Source organism: Macaca fascicularis, chromosome 4, assembly GCF_037993035.2.
Source record: "Macaca fascicularis isolate 582-1 chromosome 4, T2T-MFA8v1.1".
NCBI classification, from domain to species: domain Eukaryota; kingdom Metazoa; phylum Chordata; class Mammalia; order Primates; family Cercopithecidae; genus Macaca; species Macaca fascicularis.
In genome coordinates this window covers 21444269-21460833 of record NC_088378.1, presented here as the reverse complement: position 1 = coordinate 21460833, position 16565 = coordinate 21444269, and the positions used below count along the sequence as shown (strand labels likewise).

At 40.4% G+C, this 16565-nt stretch overlaps 1 protein-coding gene across 3 annotated transcripts in view; it reads right to left on the bottom strand.

Annotated features, from left to right (window-relative positions):
• The window catches only part of DCBLD1 (discoidin, CUB and LCCL domain containing 1), a 66885-nt gene extending 50924 nt beyond the window's left edge, over positions 1–15961 (bottom strand). For all 3 annotated transcript variants that reach the window (XM_005551669.4, XM_065543249.2, XM_065543248.1), the window contains exon 1: positions 15711–15961. In XM_005551669.4, coding sequence (XP_005551726.2) covers positions 15711–15822 — 112 coding nt within the window. In that variant the 5' untranslated portion in view covers positions 15823–15961. The remainder of the gene's footprint in view (positions 1–15710) is intronic.
• Positions 15962–16565: the final 604 nt, after the last annotated feature.

Sequence of the window (16565 nt, the reverse complement as noted above, 5' to 3'; positions counted from 1 at the left end):
ATTCCCAAAGTGATCTATGTATAGAATTTAAGTATACAGATTTTAATTCTGAACATTTGGAAACAATCTAAATTAGAAAAGAATAGCCAAACTGATATCTCCAAGCAATGTGATGTTAAGGAAGTTACTCATGTTTTAGAAGAATATTTAACATAAAAATACTTTAAAACAGAATATATTGTACACGCATAGATATGTAATATTTAAAGTGTCTACTTCTATGGTATAAGTTTACAAGTGATTTTCATTTTATTTATACATTTATCTTCTAAATTTTCTATAATATGAATACATATAAAGCAGAAAAATAATAAAATTAAACCTACCAAATTCACCTAACATTCTTTGTAACACTAAAGGCTACTTTCAACATTAGCCTCATAATACAGATAGGAAGAAGTCTCAGACTGTCATTAAAATTTCAGGAAACAAACAACTAGGAACTTAGTATACTGTAGTTCTCACTTCAAGAAGTCCACAGTCAAGAGGAGAAACATATATTAACAAGTAAATTATTGAGACTAACTTGACATGTACAAATACAGAGATATGGACAATATCTATTCTCCAAATGCCTGAAATTAATGGATAGGTCTCTACCTTTTAGCCTTTAACATCTGCTATTCAGGAATTGTGGATATACATGCTACTTTCTAAATAAGCTTAGAACAAATCCTAGATGCCTGTATACACAAGCCAATCCTTTATTTAGTCTACTTTAATTCCACCCACTACGAAAGGAACACAATAACTTCCCTAAAAGACGACTTCCCTTTGATAAGAAATCATGTTCCACTAAAAGAAAAGCAAAAAGTAAGATATACCTGGTATGGACTAAGTTCTGCAATACTAGAAAGCATGATTAGACTTTAAAAGAAAACTTGTAACTGAATTGTACTTCTTGGAGAATGATTTGGGTGGAGTAAAATGAATAGTGCAAATATACTTTTTAGATTGATTATTAACTAGTCCCTAGAGTAAGACAGAAAACTCAAGCTTTTTTAAAAAATTATTATTATGGCCTATAGTTAGAACAGATTTTTTTTATCACACCCCAAGTAATCACATATGCATACACATGCATAAACAATGAACAAAAATTAAGTGATACAATTATTTTACTATATGTAATGCACTGTGATTATTTCCTATTCTATTAGGTTTCATTTTTGTTTTCGTCAAAGCACACTGGTTGTGCCCACTGAAGTGATTTCATCACCTATTAATGGGTCTCAACCTGCAACTTAGGCAAGAGTGCTCTAAAATATCGCAAGAGTAAAACCATTTCTAGAAACATGATTTCATTAGTTGTATCCTTGCTCTTCTAATATTCAAGTTACAACAAGTCTCAATACATATACAATCATCCATGTGTGGGTGTGAGAAAATTTCTTCCCATGTCTAAGATCAAGTGAGCTCTTGATGACTACAATCTTTTCAACCACAAAGGAGAGCTTGCAGTTATTACAGAGTTTTGTCTGATGGTAGGGCAAACAGATTTTCCAAGGTATCATTAATTCCATTCTTAGCCTTAGAAATTTTGCTCTTCTTCAATTGTGCTTAGCTTTTTACCTTGCATGCTGCCAGAAGCAAAAGAAAAACAGGGGCAAAAGGGCCTCAGTTGCTATGTGAGAATGAACAAAGGCAAAACAGAACTTGTAATGAAAAAACCAAATAATTATTCAAAATATTTAGTTTTTCTGAAAGGAATAAAGATAATAATACTATGCTGAAAGAAGCTACAGCTATAGACTAGAAACACATGGTCATGTTTTATAAAACTGACAATCTCTTTCAACTTTATTCTCACCACATATAAAATAGATGCTAATGATATGACTAGTGATCTAATGAGGTTGATAATGCTGTTGACTCAGCAGATGAAACATTTGAAAGTAAAATAAAAGGAAACACAAGGAATCTGTCAAAAGTCTCTCCGTGGAAACTTTCAACATTCCTATCAGCTAAAAGTATCACTTAAAATAAATCAATCTGAATGTATGAAAATGAACCAAATCATTTCAAGAGGTCCTATCTATGATTCCTCTCTGATTCCCTAAATAATGTGGGATTACTTCCATCAGTGTCCAAAGACATCGATGATTACCATGTTAAAATATTTAAAAGATTCCTAATTTGCTGCCAATGGAAAAAAATCCCCAAATCTAGCCAATGCTATTCTTTAATGTGCTATATGTAAAATCAGTGAACACTGCAGTTCTTGGTCACTCTCCAGTCTTGAGACTTCTGCTGAAAAGCAGAAGATTAGTAGAAGGCTTGTGGATGTGGGGGAGGAGAGTTGACACACCTATCATTTCCTAATTCATAAATTATTTCCATATACTTGGGAGGTGACAGAGCATAATGGTTACAACCTGGATTCTGGCACAGCCCTGCCTAACACTGGTTTTGTGGCCTTGGGTGAGTCTTTTTACCTCTCTAAGGTAAAACTGAATTCCATCATCTGCAATATAAAGACAACAATAGTGCCCAATTTCATGAGCATTAAAAGGGAGAATGCTAATAAAAGCAAAGTATCAAGCAAAGAGGCAACCATATAGTAAAAGTTCAATACATTAACTGCTACTACTTTTATCTTAAAATTCTACACATTATTAAAGTATCAAAAATATTGCTTTGAATTAGCTGACTTTGTCCAAATGCCATTGCCCATTGGCTGTATGATCCTAAGAAATCCCCCATCTAGTGTGTATCAATTTTCCTCATCTGTAAAATTACCAACCATAACTGGGTGTGGGGAAGATGAATGAGGCTGTGTGCGTGTGCTTTAATCAGCTGAGAAAGTCTAATTAGAACGCATTTCCCAGTATTTATCTAATGCCCACTTACTGCTATGTCAGCATGTCCTGAAGTAGACACTGTGGTACTAGTCTGGGCGGTTTACCAGGAGGTTATGCCCTCGCCCTCCTCAAAAGAGCTGCAAGGTCAGTAAGCTTGCAGAATCCCACCTTTTTCTTTACCACAGAACATCTCAAAGCCCTTAGAGTGCACAGTGAAGCTCTGATGCATGTTGCAGTTTACAGCATTTCCCAGAAAACTCTTTCCTCTTGGGGCATCTCCTGGGAGTAGCGTTCTGTGAGACATACTGGTGAACTCCTGGGTTAGACTCTCGCCAGTGGGACATACAGAGACGTCCTATGATAGAGCTTCTGGGATTAAAGATCTTATGTGGAGAAGTGGACTCTGGCCTCTGGAGTTCTAAAAATGGTACTGAAATTATATTATGTGACTCGATTCAAAAGCAAGACTTTTCCCACTGTTGCTGTTAAGTTATAAGTGCTTTGTGGGCATCTACAATGAATTGGACACACTGGTTAAGAGAAGTTTCTTAATTTCAAAGAAGACTTTTAAGAAAAAAAAAACTTGTTTGTTCAGCAAAACAATTCTAAGAGAACTGTTTTATCTCTGTTCAATAGATGCTTAGAATAAGGAAGTCAGAGAAAAGAGGCTGCTGACCTTTGTTACTAATGTCAGGATGTTGATGTAATATCCAAGCTGCCACTGCTTCAGCTGAAGGTAAGTCAAGAAATCTTTCCTGCCACTAGAACACGCTATCTTTCTAACCTTGGTTTCATGTTAAATATGCATACTGCCAGTATTCAGATAAAGTATAATACTGATATTGACTTTTCTCTATGGAGTCCAGAAAATCCAATATTACCAAGTAAAGACAAAGTTAAACTGAGTTTTATAAATTAAAACTGTAAACATTTCTCCTTTGCACATAGACGTGAGTCTTCACTTTCACAGATAATAGTTTTTTAAAAATTGAGAGCCAAAAAGTTATTGGGAAAGGAAAAAAATAAAATGATGAAAGGGCCCTTACTAAAAACTAGCATTTACCAGAAATTCGTTGTAAAAAGTAGCAGATACAGTGTTCTAAGGACTTTATATTACCTTATTTAGCCTTCATGACAACCATATCTGATGATAGTTTTAAAAAATTGATTACAAATTATCACATATATATATACACATACATATATATACACAGATATACATATACAAAGAGTAATTTCACAAACATCAAAGTGTATACCCAGTAGCTTATAAGATAGGACATCTCCTATACAACAAAACTGAAGCCCACAATACCCTTTCTTCACCACACATCCCTCTTATTATCTCTATTCTGTGTGTGAAGGAGTCAAGGCTCTGAGATGCAGAGTAACTCAGCCCATGTGGCTGGGCTAGGATCAGATCCTAACCTGAAACTAGTCTGACTTCAAAGACGATGGAATGGAATCACACGCTCTAAGGCCACTATTCCCTAAGTGGTGACAAAACTGAGGTAGCGATATTTAAGACATTGTCCAACCTCACATTACTTCTGAGCAGCATAACTGACATTTAGTTTTTTGTAGTCATACTCTTTTTGTCTCAAAATTAACATGAGAAAAATAGTCATGTTTAATTAGGAGGGTTTTTTTTTTTTGTAAAAATGATGATATGAGAAGTTCTACCATACCCTTTCTTTAATCATCGAAGTACTCTTTATTAGACTGTTAAGGGAAAGGTCTAATGAGAGGTGCGCCTATTTTACTTCCAACGAAGGTTGTTCACTTTGCTTAGCTCCTGAAAGATGCTTTGTAAAAGAAGGTGTCAGTGTATTGAAGTGCTGCTTCTCACACTTCAGTATGCAAACGAATCACCTGGGGATCTTGTCAAAATGCAGGGTCTGGAAAATTTTTCATTTCCAAAAAGCTCTTATTAGTGACTATTCTATTGGATCCTGTAAGATATATTCTATTGCCATGAATATTTTTTAAAGTGAAAGAAAATCCTCAAGATAAAAGTTTTTATGGTTTAATTTTAATATCTATTCCTACAATTGGAACACATCTGTATCTGATACTTATTTTCACTCCAGATTTCATTTATATGTCTAGGACAGACAACAAGTTCCAGGATCTATAGTTAAGCCAAAATGACATTTCTGAAACCTGGATAAAAGTGTCAATTCAGAAATTACTTGAGCATACTGTGGAAAATAAACAAAGAAATAGGATGAGAAGGTTTGTGCAAGCGTAGGTTTATGCACCATATTCAGGGAACAAGCAATCAAGGTTTACTGACAAGAAAATAGCAAATCTCAGTTGGGAGACAGATGGTATCTTATCATACATCTAATAAGGTATGAAACATGAGAGAGAAAAAATAAATCTCATAAAACTCACATCACAGTCCAGTCCTGAAAATTGTACTACTTTTGCGCATTCCATATTCTGCACTGCTGGATGTATTGCAATACTCTAAAAGCAATGGTTAGCTGCCAGCTGGGACTTTAAAAAAATCTTAGTATTTCTATGGCAAATGTGATCACCTCTAAGAGAAACCAAAGACTGTGAATTTCAGGCTTAATTGCATAAGTAACCCCCTCAAACTGTGTTCCCCCATGACTTCTTTCCTAACTTTTTCTCCCCTGGATAGGAACATATGATGGGTATCCTTGGAGACAAAGGGCAGGAAACCATTTCAAGGCATTTAGAATTGTAAGGTACGTGCCTGGGTTCCACTTCGGACACACAAAGTAAATGTGTCTTGGTAAATAATTGTTTCTCTGAATCTCAGTTCCCTCAACAGCTCTCAGAATTGTTTGGATTAAATTCGATGTAAAAAACATACAATGATTCAAAATACATATGAAGATAGAGGTTTAAAATTTGTCTATATGAAAAACCAGACTGGACAAGCAACAACAGTGATTGGATGCTTAAACCATAGAGTGAATTGTTGATGGGGAAGTACTTTTATTGAGTAAGAAACTAACATTCCAAAAATTACTTGTAAGTCATAGAGAAATGGCAGTTTTATAATGGAGAGATCAATGTGTCACTTCTTAAAGTCACTGGTGATTCTGAGCATCACTAAAAGTGGAGCAATAATCACAATAATAATAATATACGTGTCCTATTGTGATACAATTAGAAGTACATAGCACCTTTGAGTACTTTTACCAAAAACACTTAGTCTGAATCTAATCAAGCCGTTAGGTCAGATTTCGGGCTTATACAGAAATACACAGATAATGCACCAAGTAAAAGATAAACTACTCTGAAGTGGTGAGTACACTGTAGGATGTGAGCTGTGTCACAGAACAACTGAACCTGGTTTCCTTGCAGGAAAAGAAAAAGTATGTGGGTGGGGCTCAGTGACAGATTAAAAGTGACTAAAGAGACATAATAACTAATATGTAGACCTTGTTTGGATTCTTGTTTGTACAAACCAGAGGTTAAAAGACATGTCTAGGACAGCTTGGGAAATGTGAATATGACTTGAGTATTAGATGATATTAAAGAACAACTATTAGTGTTCTTAGGTGTGCTCATAACATTGTGGCTATGCAAGAAAATATTTAGAGATTCAAATGAGATAGGAAAAAAGTCAAGAAATCCTTAATAAATTTTTAGTTTATTAACAGATTTTGGAGTCTCAAAAGACTTGTAGACCGTTCTGAGCTGGCAGCAACAGTAGGTACAGGGCCATTTCTCTGTCTGCAATAGGCCATCTCTTATTTTAGTCTCTTGGCAAAGCCCCGGAGCTTTCCAGGGATCCCAGAAAAATGGTGGGCGGGGTGGGGGCAAACTTTGGTTCATTTTATTCTCAAAATGAGCAGCCTCCATTCTAAAATCCTCAGAATGGGAGCATTCAATACATGAACCTCATGTTCCAGTGGTCCCATGGGTCATTAAGTCTCTACAGTTTTCTCTTTTGGGCTGAAATCAACCACATTTTCATATGAGGTAAACTTTCTTTTGTGAAAAGCAATAAAAAGGCCGAATTAAATCCACTCAGCCATTTAAAAGTTAGGCAACAAACGCAGAGATGTTTATCTATTTTCCCTGTAGGAAAGTTTACCCCTTGGTAATTCAAATTTAACTGGACATCACACTTTTAATATCCTTTTGTCTTGTTTTCTGTCAGAAATAGTGAAATAAAGATTTTCTTTCCTTTGTTTTTCAAGAATACTGTGCTTCATAAAAATCATTTACACACCACCTTTAAGCACAGCCACTAAATGTGCTCAAATGTAAAAATGGAGCTATATATATTATTAGTTTTCAATGATTTTAATTTTGTGATGAAAGAAAATAAAGACTATTCTTTTTCAGTAAATGTAAACATGTTGAACACTGAATAAAAAGGCCACAATAGCAGTTATAATTTGAGTTTGAAGATGCTGACTATAAAAAGTAATGTGGGTCTCAACAAAGATAAACTCCAAATAGTCTAACAATGAACAAGCCTGATCCATTCAATACAAATGAAGAATCTCACCAAAGAAAGATAAAAAAAATACACCTTAACTTTCTGACACTTAGTATATTTAAACTTATGTGCTTTTCTCAAATAAAGTATGATAGGCAAATTATTTCTGACTCCCTTAGTAAGAAAGAGTTATTTGAATAACATAAAACAAAAACATTGACAAGACACATCGATTATAAGTTTGCCCAGACAAAAATTCTACCTTCCCATTATATATTTCTCAGTAGCAATAAACGACTTAGAAATAAGTTTTTGGTTTACTTCAAGGCAAATTCTAAAATAAATATAAAGATGCAATTTTTCCAAGTAACAAAAACTTTCAATAAAACATAGGTTTAAAAAAGCAGAATATAAAAGCATACACTGACTAGGTAGCAGAGGGGGGAACCTAGGTATTAGTTTTATTGTTGTTCTTTATACCTTTATTTATAGTCTATAATTTTGTGTCTACATAATATTTAATAAAAACATTAGTAAATGTGTATGTACACACATGTATTTGCTATAGATGTGTGTGTGTGTGTGTATTTACAAGAATATATAGAACCAAAACATGTCCTCAATGGTTCTATGTGTAACATTTTCCAAGATTATGATATATCAGTACAATGTTATTTATTGACACCCTACTTTGTTTCACAACTACTCTGCTTCTGTTGTAAGCATTAGGGAAGATCATTGGGAAAGTAGGGAAGAAAGCTCCAATCTAAGAGAAATTTATTCTTTTTTGTTTTTTAAAAAAGAAGCTCAAGCACAGCTCTATTTTTAAAAGGGAGGCGGTATGGGGGTAACACAGAGCTACTTAAGCTGTTACCTTATTTCAGTATTATCCTTTGCAGCTTTTCCTACAAAAAAAATCTACCTAGCCTAAAATTATTGTTGATACGGTTTGGATGTTCTGTCCCCTCCAGATCTCATGTTGGAATATGATCCCCAATGCTGGAGGTGGAGCCTGGTGAGAGGTATTGGATCATAGGGACAGATCCCTCATAAACGGCTTGGCACCATCCCCTTGGTGATGAGTGAGTTCTTGCTATTACTTCACACAAGAGCTAGATGGTTAAGAGCATCTCTCTTGCTTTGTTTCTCACTATGTGATGCACGCGCTTCTCCTTCTCCTTCTGTCATGATTGCAAGCTTCCTGAGGCCCTCACCAGAGGCCAACCACATGCTTATGCTATGCCTGTACAGCCTGCAGAAACTTGAGCCAAATACACCTATTTTCTTTATAAATTTCCCAGCCTCAGATATTCCCTCATAGCAACACAGAACAGACTAATGCAATCATATATAATTATATACAAGACACAAGACATTTCTGCAAATATTAGGTGTATTACTACACAGCATGTAGCTCCTAAGGAAACAGCTAATAAGAATGAGATTAATAAATCAAGTAGAAATGGCAGTAAACAGTAAAGTCATACACGACAATATGGCTTAACACAGTGCTGATGTCACAAATGCCTAGACACTGTCCCCAAATGATCTTTGAGGTGAAGTAGGCACCTGATGCCCTAAATGTGTCAGCATTAGCAGACCATAGGGGACCCCTGGTCTAAATCAGGGGATCATTTGCTCCTCCCTCTAATCTCAAGACTGCCAGTCCCTCACTCATGGCAGTTTTCCTGCTGTTGCCTGTAAAAGGGTCTTTCTTGGAGATTCCCGGTTCTTTTCAGAATTGAATTTAGTTATTTTCTTTTTCCTTTTTCTTTTTGAGACAAGGTCTCACTCTGTTGCCCAGGCTGGAGTATGGTGGCACCATCACAGCTCACTGCAACAGCTGCCTCCCGGGCTCAAGGGATCCTCCCACCTCAGCTTCCGGAGTAGCTGGGACTACAGGCGTGTGCCACCACGCCCGGCAATTTTTTGTATTTTTTGTAGAGACAGCGGTTTTGCCATGTTTCCCAGGCTGGTCTGGAACTCCTGGACTCAAGTGATTTGTCCACCTCAGCCTCCTAAAGTGCTGGGATTACAGGAGTTAGCCGCCCCGCCCGGCCTAGTTATTTTCTTAAATACATGCACAGTGTTTCCTAACGCTCCACAATAGCCATATATACAATTTCTGTTTAAAATAACATAGTGAATATTATCCTCCTTTCAATTCTTTCAAATCTCAACCACAGCATTTATGCTCTGACTCAGGAACTAGTTATCTGGAGCCAGCTATGTGCCAGGCACCGTACTGGGTGCTAGTGGTGAAAGAAGAGGCTGAGATTCATCTCTGCTTTCATGGATCTTAGGGAATCCTGCAATGTTTATCCCCCAACCCCTGAAAACCCCTCCTCTTCAACTCCCACTGAAAGGCAAGTGTGGCAGTTGGTTCTAGATTCAGCATACCAGGGCTCACAGTCACGACTCTATTTCCACATCGGGTAAGAAGTCATCACATGGGTTTGTTTTATTTTTCCCATAAATTAAGTCTCCCTCACCCAGTAAAGCAAACAACTATTTTTTTTTAATATACAAAGCAGACAATGAACATCTGGAAGATGACATCCACATGACTCCTCAGTTTGCAAAAAAGCAAAACTACTCCTCGGTCTAATGAAAAAAAACAATCTGAAATCCTGGCTATATTTTTCCCTTCACCCTCAATGCCAAATTTCTAATATGCCAGAATGAATTTCTCTATTTTACATACATACTTTCAGACTTTTACATTCAACGTTAGATGAGACATACAATTTCATTACTTTGCTGTGTCCAGGTTTTAATTTCTTTTCCTTTTTCATTTGAGACTGGGTCTTGCTCTGTTGCCAGGCAGGAATACAGTGGCCCAATCACAGCTCACTGCAACCACTGTCTCCCGGGCTCAAGAGATCCTCCCACCTCAGCATCCCGAGTAGCTGGGACCACAGGACACCACCACACCTGGCTAGTTGCTCATGCTGGTCTCAAACTCCTGAGCTCAAGTCTGCCTCAACCTTCCAAAGTGCTGGGATTATAGGTGTGAGCCGCCTCCGGCTGGTTTTGCTTTCTTAACTAGAGCGAGGTTTGAGTCTTACAGGGCAGGAATTGTGTTTTCACTGCCTTCTCACCCCATCCTCACTAAGCTCCCATCCCCTATTGAGCTCCCAGTATGGTCACTGTTCAAGGCACAAAACTCCTCATGGACCTTATACTCTAGTAGGAGGAAGGCAGACAATTTAAAGTGTAAATTATACACTTTGTTGGAAGAGGGTAAGTGCTCCAGAGCAGTGGTCCCCAACCTTGTTGGCAACAGAGACCAGTTTCGTGAAGGACAATTTTTCCATTTATGGGACTGGGTTGGAGGGGGATGAAACTGCTCCACCTCAGATCATCAGGCATTAGATTCTCATAAGGAGCATGGCAACCTAGATGCCTCAAACATGCAGTTCACAACAGGGTTCAAGCTCCAATGAGAATCTAATGCCTGGCTGATCTGACAGGAGGCGAGCTCAGGTGGTAATGCTCCATCACCTGTTGCTCACGTCCTGCTGTGTGGCCCGGCTCCTAACGGGCCACTGACAGGTACCAGTCTGCGGCCCAGGGCTTAGGGATCCCTGCTCTAGATAAAACTGAAAGCTAAGAAGGGGAACATGGAGTTCTGGGAATGAAGAGAGGGTTTCAAGTGGTTAGGAAAGTTCTCCCTGAGACGGCAACATCTAAACAAACACTGGAGGAGGAGCAAGCTTTGTGGATATTTGTGGAATAAGACTATTCCAGGCAGAGAGAACAGCAAAGGTTCTGATGTAGAATGGTGCCTGTCATTTTGGAGAAATAGCAAAAAAACAAAAACAAAAACAAAAACAAAAACAAGAAAAAACAAAAAAAATACGGCTAGAGGCCTGAGTATGGGGGAGCATTTCAGGGAATGAGGTCAGAGGGGCAGTGGAGGGGACAGAACAAAGAGGCCTCAATATTTGTCAAATCAATAGTAATAAACAGTAATGAATACTAGGATAGCTAACATTTATTGATTTGTTTATTTTAATAAAGAAAAATAACTAATTGCTCTAATATGTGCAGAGTTGACTTCATGCTTTAAGACACACATAGAAATAGGTCTAAAACGCCATGGGATATATTTCCCAGAACGAACTTTTTTTTCTGCTTTAACACAACTAAAACCTTTGCTAAATGCTGCAATTAAATTAATGCCCCCATGTGTCTTAAAAATAAGACATAATTCCTCATAAATGTCAGATGCCTTACTTGTTTCCAAGTTGTGGTTTTTTAAAATATGATTTTCAAGTCTGTGGCAGTTCCACAAGGCTAAAGGGTTCAAATTGTAACATGAGAAGTTAATAAAAGCCGTTTGGGACATTATTCAGAGTTCGAATTCTGCTTTAAACATATCATTTGATTTGTTTAACGAATTCTTTAACATAACCTCTTTCCTCTCTGAAATATTAATATATAACTTACTGTTTCTGAGTGTACAAATTATATCTACCAGAGCCAAAAGATATTGTACATATTGTTCTGCTGGCTTGTTCCCTTTTTTCTGCTGTATTTTCATTTAAAAGGCATCCTTACATATAGAAATAAGCATGCCAAGAGAGCTGGGCTTGATAAACAAAATTAATTAGTAGAAGCAGCAGATGTACACCTTTATAAAGAATGTCAGTAGGCTCTTTATTACTTGGTTTCCACTAGTTAGGAAGTAATTTGAAAATATATCCTAAACACAAAGAGATTGTTCAGTTCAACTCAAGGAACACTGAGCACGTTTGTCAGATACCAGGAAGACAAAGACTATATAGTCGCAGTCTCTGCCCTCAGGATCTTATAGTCTACAAGGCTGGCTGTCCAGGTGAGACAAGAGAAGGGTAAGTGCACACACTGGTACAGAAGGTGACTGAATAAACTTGTGCTGACTTCTGAAAAAGCCACTCACCTAAAACATCATCTATCAGTTGATCCTATGTCTAACCCAAAGTAAATGACAGATGATTTAACAGCAGACCTTCTAAATAACAAATTAAGAGTTGGGCAGAGGGTTTTGAAGAATTTTTAAGTATGCAAGATTTGAATCTATACTTAGAAGTTTCCTCAGAGGTCAAGCGCTCATTTTGATTCTTCATTTATATCACAAGGGGGAAAACTTTAGCTAATAACCATTTGCAAATCTTGTGGTGGACAGAGAAGCAGAGAGTTTTAGGTTGCAGAAATTCATTACACAAATGAAGGGTATTTTATGCTACAAAAATTTATGTCAAGGTAAATTTGGACTACATCCAAATCTATTAATTTATACAAGTTGAATAAAAACTAATGATCAACTTAATGTCTTATTATCAAAGGTCAAAATTATGTGAAACAGTCTATGTAAATATGTACCTTTAGTTAAGTGGATCCAGAGGAACAGGGCCATAAGGAGCCGAAATAATCCCAAGCTCTGGCCACTAAACCCAAATGCCTGGGACCTGGCTGGCTGCAAACAACGGGAGGGGTGGACACTTTTTTAAAAATGTAATTCAAGAGAAACACCAGATAGGCAAACAGTTGCCCTACAAAGGACCCAGTATAGCTTTACGGGGTCATCAGACTCTGACACACAAAAATTTAATTAATTGTACTGATTAGGCTTATAAACATTGAGGTTAAATTATGGCATTTGTTTCCTAAAACCACACAATAAATAAAAGTCTAACACGAAATTGCTTATAACACAGATGGTAGCATTTTATCACAACCCTAACATTATAAAATGTTTTCACGGTCTCATAGCTGATTAGAATCAGAATTACCTGAGGTAACTTTTTCCAAGTGTATATTCCCAAGCTTCACCCACTACAATTTGATTCAAAATAAGGGGTGGGGGGCCGGGCGCGGTGGCTCAAGCCTGTAATCCCAGCACTTTGGGAGGCCGAGACGGGCGGATCACGAGGTCAGGAGATCGAGACCATCCTGGCTAACACGGTGAAACCCCGTCTCTACTAAAAAATACAAAAAACTAGCCGGGCGCGGTGGCGGGCGCCTGTAGTCCCAACTACTCGGGAGGCTGAGGCAGGAGAATGGCATGAACCCGGGAGGCGGAGCTTGCAGTGAGCTGAGATCCGGCCACTGCACTCCAGCCTGGGCGGCAGAGCGAGGCTCCATCTCAAAAAAAAAAATAAAATTAAAAAAATAAAAAAAAAATAAATAAATAAAATAAGGGGTGGGAACTTTATACATCTCTAGGGAGATGCATGATCAGATAGGTTGGGAAGCTTGGGAGAACCAAGAAGCACCAGGCTAAGCTGACTACAAAAACAATGAAACTGAAATGCAAAAATTGCTATTTTCTTCTCGCCAAAAACAAAGCTGCTCTCTCCTAAACACTGAAAGCACTACTATCATTTATGACCACCATCCAATTATATAGCCAAAAGTATATCTCAAGATCTAAAAATAGGTGTGCATGCTTAACTCCGTGAAAACTCAAAAAATAAGTGACCAAGTGCTAGTTGGGAAAATCACAGATGTGAGAAATATTCAAAAATAATATTCAAAAGTAACTGATATTTCACTCAAGAAGTATCAGCACTGGAATTCCTAGATGTGTTTCAGTAAATGTCTCAAATCTAAGCTTTACTCTTTGTGTGTGATTGAATATCTGCTCCTTCACTGGTTCTTTTAACATCCTGAATATATAGGATGTTTCATGGAAACTCCAATGATACTATCTTCTTCCATCAGTCAACTGCAATAAAGTTTCAGATTTGAAGCCCAGTAAGAATCTAAGCAACTACATGCCTGTTGTCCCAGCACTTTGGGAGGCCCGGGTGGGCGGATCATTTGAGCTTAGGAGTTCAAAACCAGCCTGCGTAATATAGCTAAACCCTGTCTCTATAAAATATACAAAAATTAGCCAGGTGTGGTGTGATGCCCCTGTAGTCCCAGCTACTCAGGAGGCTGAGGCCGGAGGATGGCTTGAGCCCAGGAGGTTCAGGCTGCAGTGAGCTGAGCTCGTGCCACTGCATTGCAGCCTGGGCGACAGAGTGAGACCCTGTCTCAAAAATAATAATAATGATAATAATTTTTTAAAAAGAATCTAAGCAATCACACTTGTTCCTAGAGAACTGCTCTCACAAAGTGCCCAGTTAACAGCCTGGATGACCATACAAAATTTAAAACTTTATTGGGAAAGATTAAGTGACAGCTTTGGCCAGATTAGTACAGGAACATACTGTTGGGATGATTCTCACAGACATATAGTATTAAAGGTGCACCTTCAAACAGTGAGTTGCGAAAAAAATAAAAATATTTAAAACATCCATTATAAAAGTCCTACGCATTTAACAAAATCTTACGTATTTGTTGTAATTTTACAGTCTGCCTAGTACTGTGCTACAGTACCAGACAAAATAACTTCAGGGTTTTAGGGATTTTGTTTTTTAAACAAACTGGTATGTCACATAAACTTAGGAACCACCACCACCATCTCGAGTATCAATGTTTCAGAATGGAGGCATAGTTCAGTGAAAAAAAAAAAATGCCAGCACCGGTTTTAGTCTTGATTGTTGTTTCGCCAGAAAGCACGGTGGCTGGGGGAGCTGTCAAAGTACTCCGGATAGACTCAGAGCCATTAAAGGCATATAGGGCCAGGAGCAAGGGAGGAGAGGAAACACTGAAACAACTCGGCAGAAAGCTGGCCCTTGCTATGAAAAAAAAAAAACCAAAAAACACTAATTAATGAGGATGAATGAAACAGGGACACCCAGGGCTGGTTAACGGGGTTGCTGCTTTAATCTGCTGGACAGACAGAGTGTAAACTCGGTTGTGGGTTAATTAGGTCTAACTCCAAGTCAAAGACCAGCTCCAGAGAAAAAGCAGCCTGGCTGAGAGTCTACCCGCTCAGATACACAGGAAGCCACAGGATTCCAACTTGCGGCGCCAGCAGGACACTCGGGAGGAGGTGGCAGCACCGCCTGCTCGCCCGCGTCCAAGGCCAACCTCGGCAAACGTGCCCCGGCCATTCCGCACGAGCCCAGAACGCACACGCCAGGATTCCAACTCCGCGCGGGAGGAGCAGCGGCAGGGAGGGCCGGGCCCAGCGCCGGCAGAGGGGCGGCTTTGTCAAAAGGCGGCTGGAGAGAACCCGCCCTAAACACGGCTGTCCCCTAAGGCGACCCTCGGGGTCAGGTCACTTCTCACGGGGCCAGCAGAGTCAGGAAGTCTGGAAACTAAGTGAAATGGGCTGGGGGGCGGCGAAGAGAGAGAGTGCAGAGACGCCAGGTTGATTCTCTGGTTTGGGGGGAAGGAAGGAGTTTGGTGGGGGAGCGATACGTAATGCAGTAACCTACTTCGCCCCCAGCCCCGCGGGCAGAGCCGGACTCCGCGGATGGCAGGCAGCGAGCCCGACTTCCTCCCGCGCTCCGTCCCCCGAGGCCCGGCCCGGCCCGCCCCGCAGCCCGCAGCCCGCCCCCGAGGCCCCGGGTCCCGCCGCCAGCCGGACGCTCTCCACTCACCCAGCTCCTCCGCCTGCAGCCGGAGCGGGGCGCAGACCGTGAGCAGCAGGGCCAGGAGGCCCGGCCCGGCAGCCCGCGCCAGCGCGCCGCCGCCGCGGGCGCCGGGCACCATGACCCCGCTGGGCGCCAGCTTGGCAGGCTCGGCCTCCCCTCGACGGACCCCGCGCCTCAGCTGCCGGGGCCGCGCCGCCTCCTCCGCGGCAGAGCGCGGCGCCGGGACCGGGCGCAGCCGCTGCCCCGCACCGAATCCCATTGGGGCGGCTTTGAGCCCAGCCCTGCGGGGGCGTCTCCCGCCCCGCCCCTCCCCGCCCCGCACGTCGGCCCCCAGAGGAGGAAGTCGCGCTCCCAGGCAGTAACCGACGGCGAGGCCGGAGGCGAGCCAGGCGCCGCCCGCGCTCCCCTCCACGTATCTGGCGCTCCCTGCTGCGCTCCTTCCTTCCCCTCCTCCCCACCTGCACCAGTACACGTGAACCTGCTAGGCAGCAGGACACCTCGCCGCCGGACCCGCCCCTCGCCGCATGGTGCGGAGGGAGTCCTTCCTGGAGGGGCTGAGTCCGCGGCGGTGCCTTGGAAGGCTGCCCCCTCCAGGGTTTTGCCAGCCCGCGGGGATGGGCATGCCAAGGATAGCAACACCGAGGGACTCGAAATATTTTGATGATAGGATGATGACAGTGCCAAGTAGGACCTTCACTCATTCATTCATTCAAAAGTTACTCAGTTCAGCAGTGTGCTTGTCAGGAGTAGGGCTAAACCCATGTGGCACTTGCAGACGTTAAAAATAATCAGGCAAGTATTCAATGCAAATTGCAATCAGTGACATGAAGGGTGCTGTTGAAGCACATTTAGAGAGCTCTA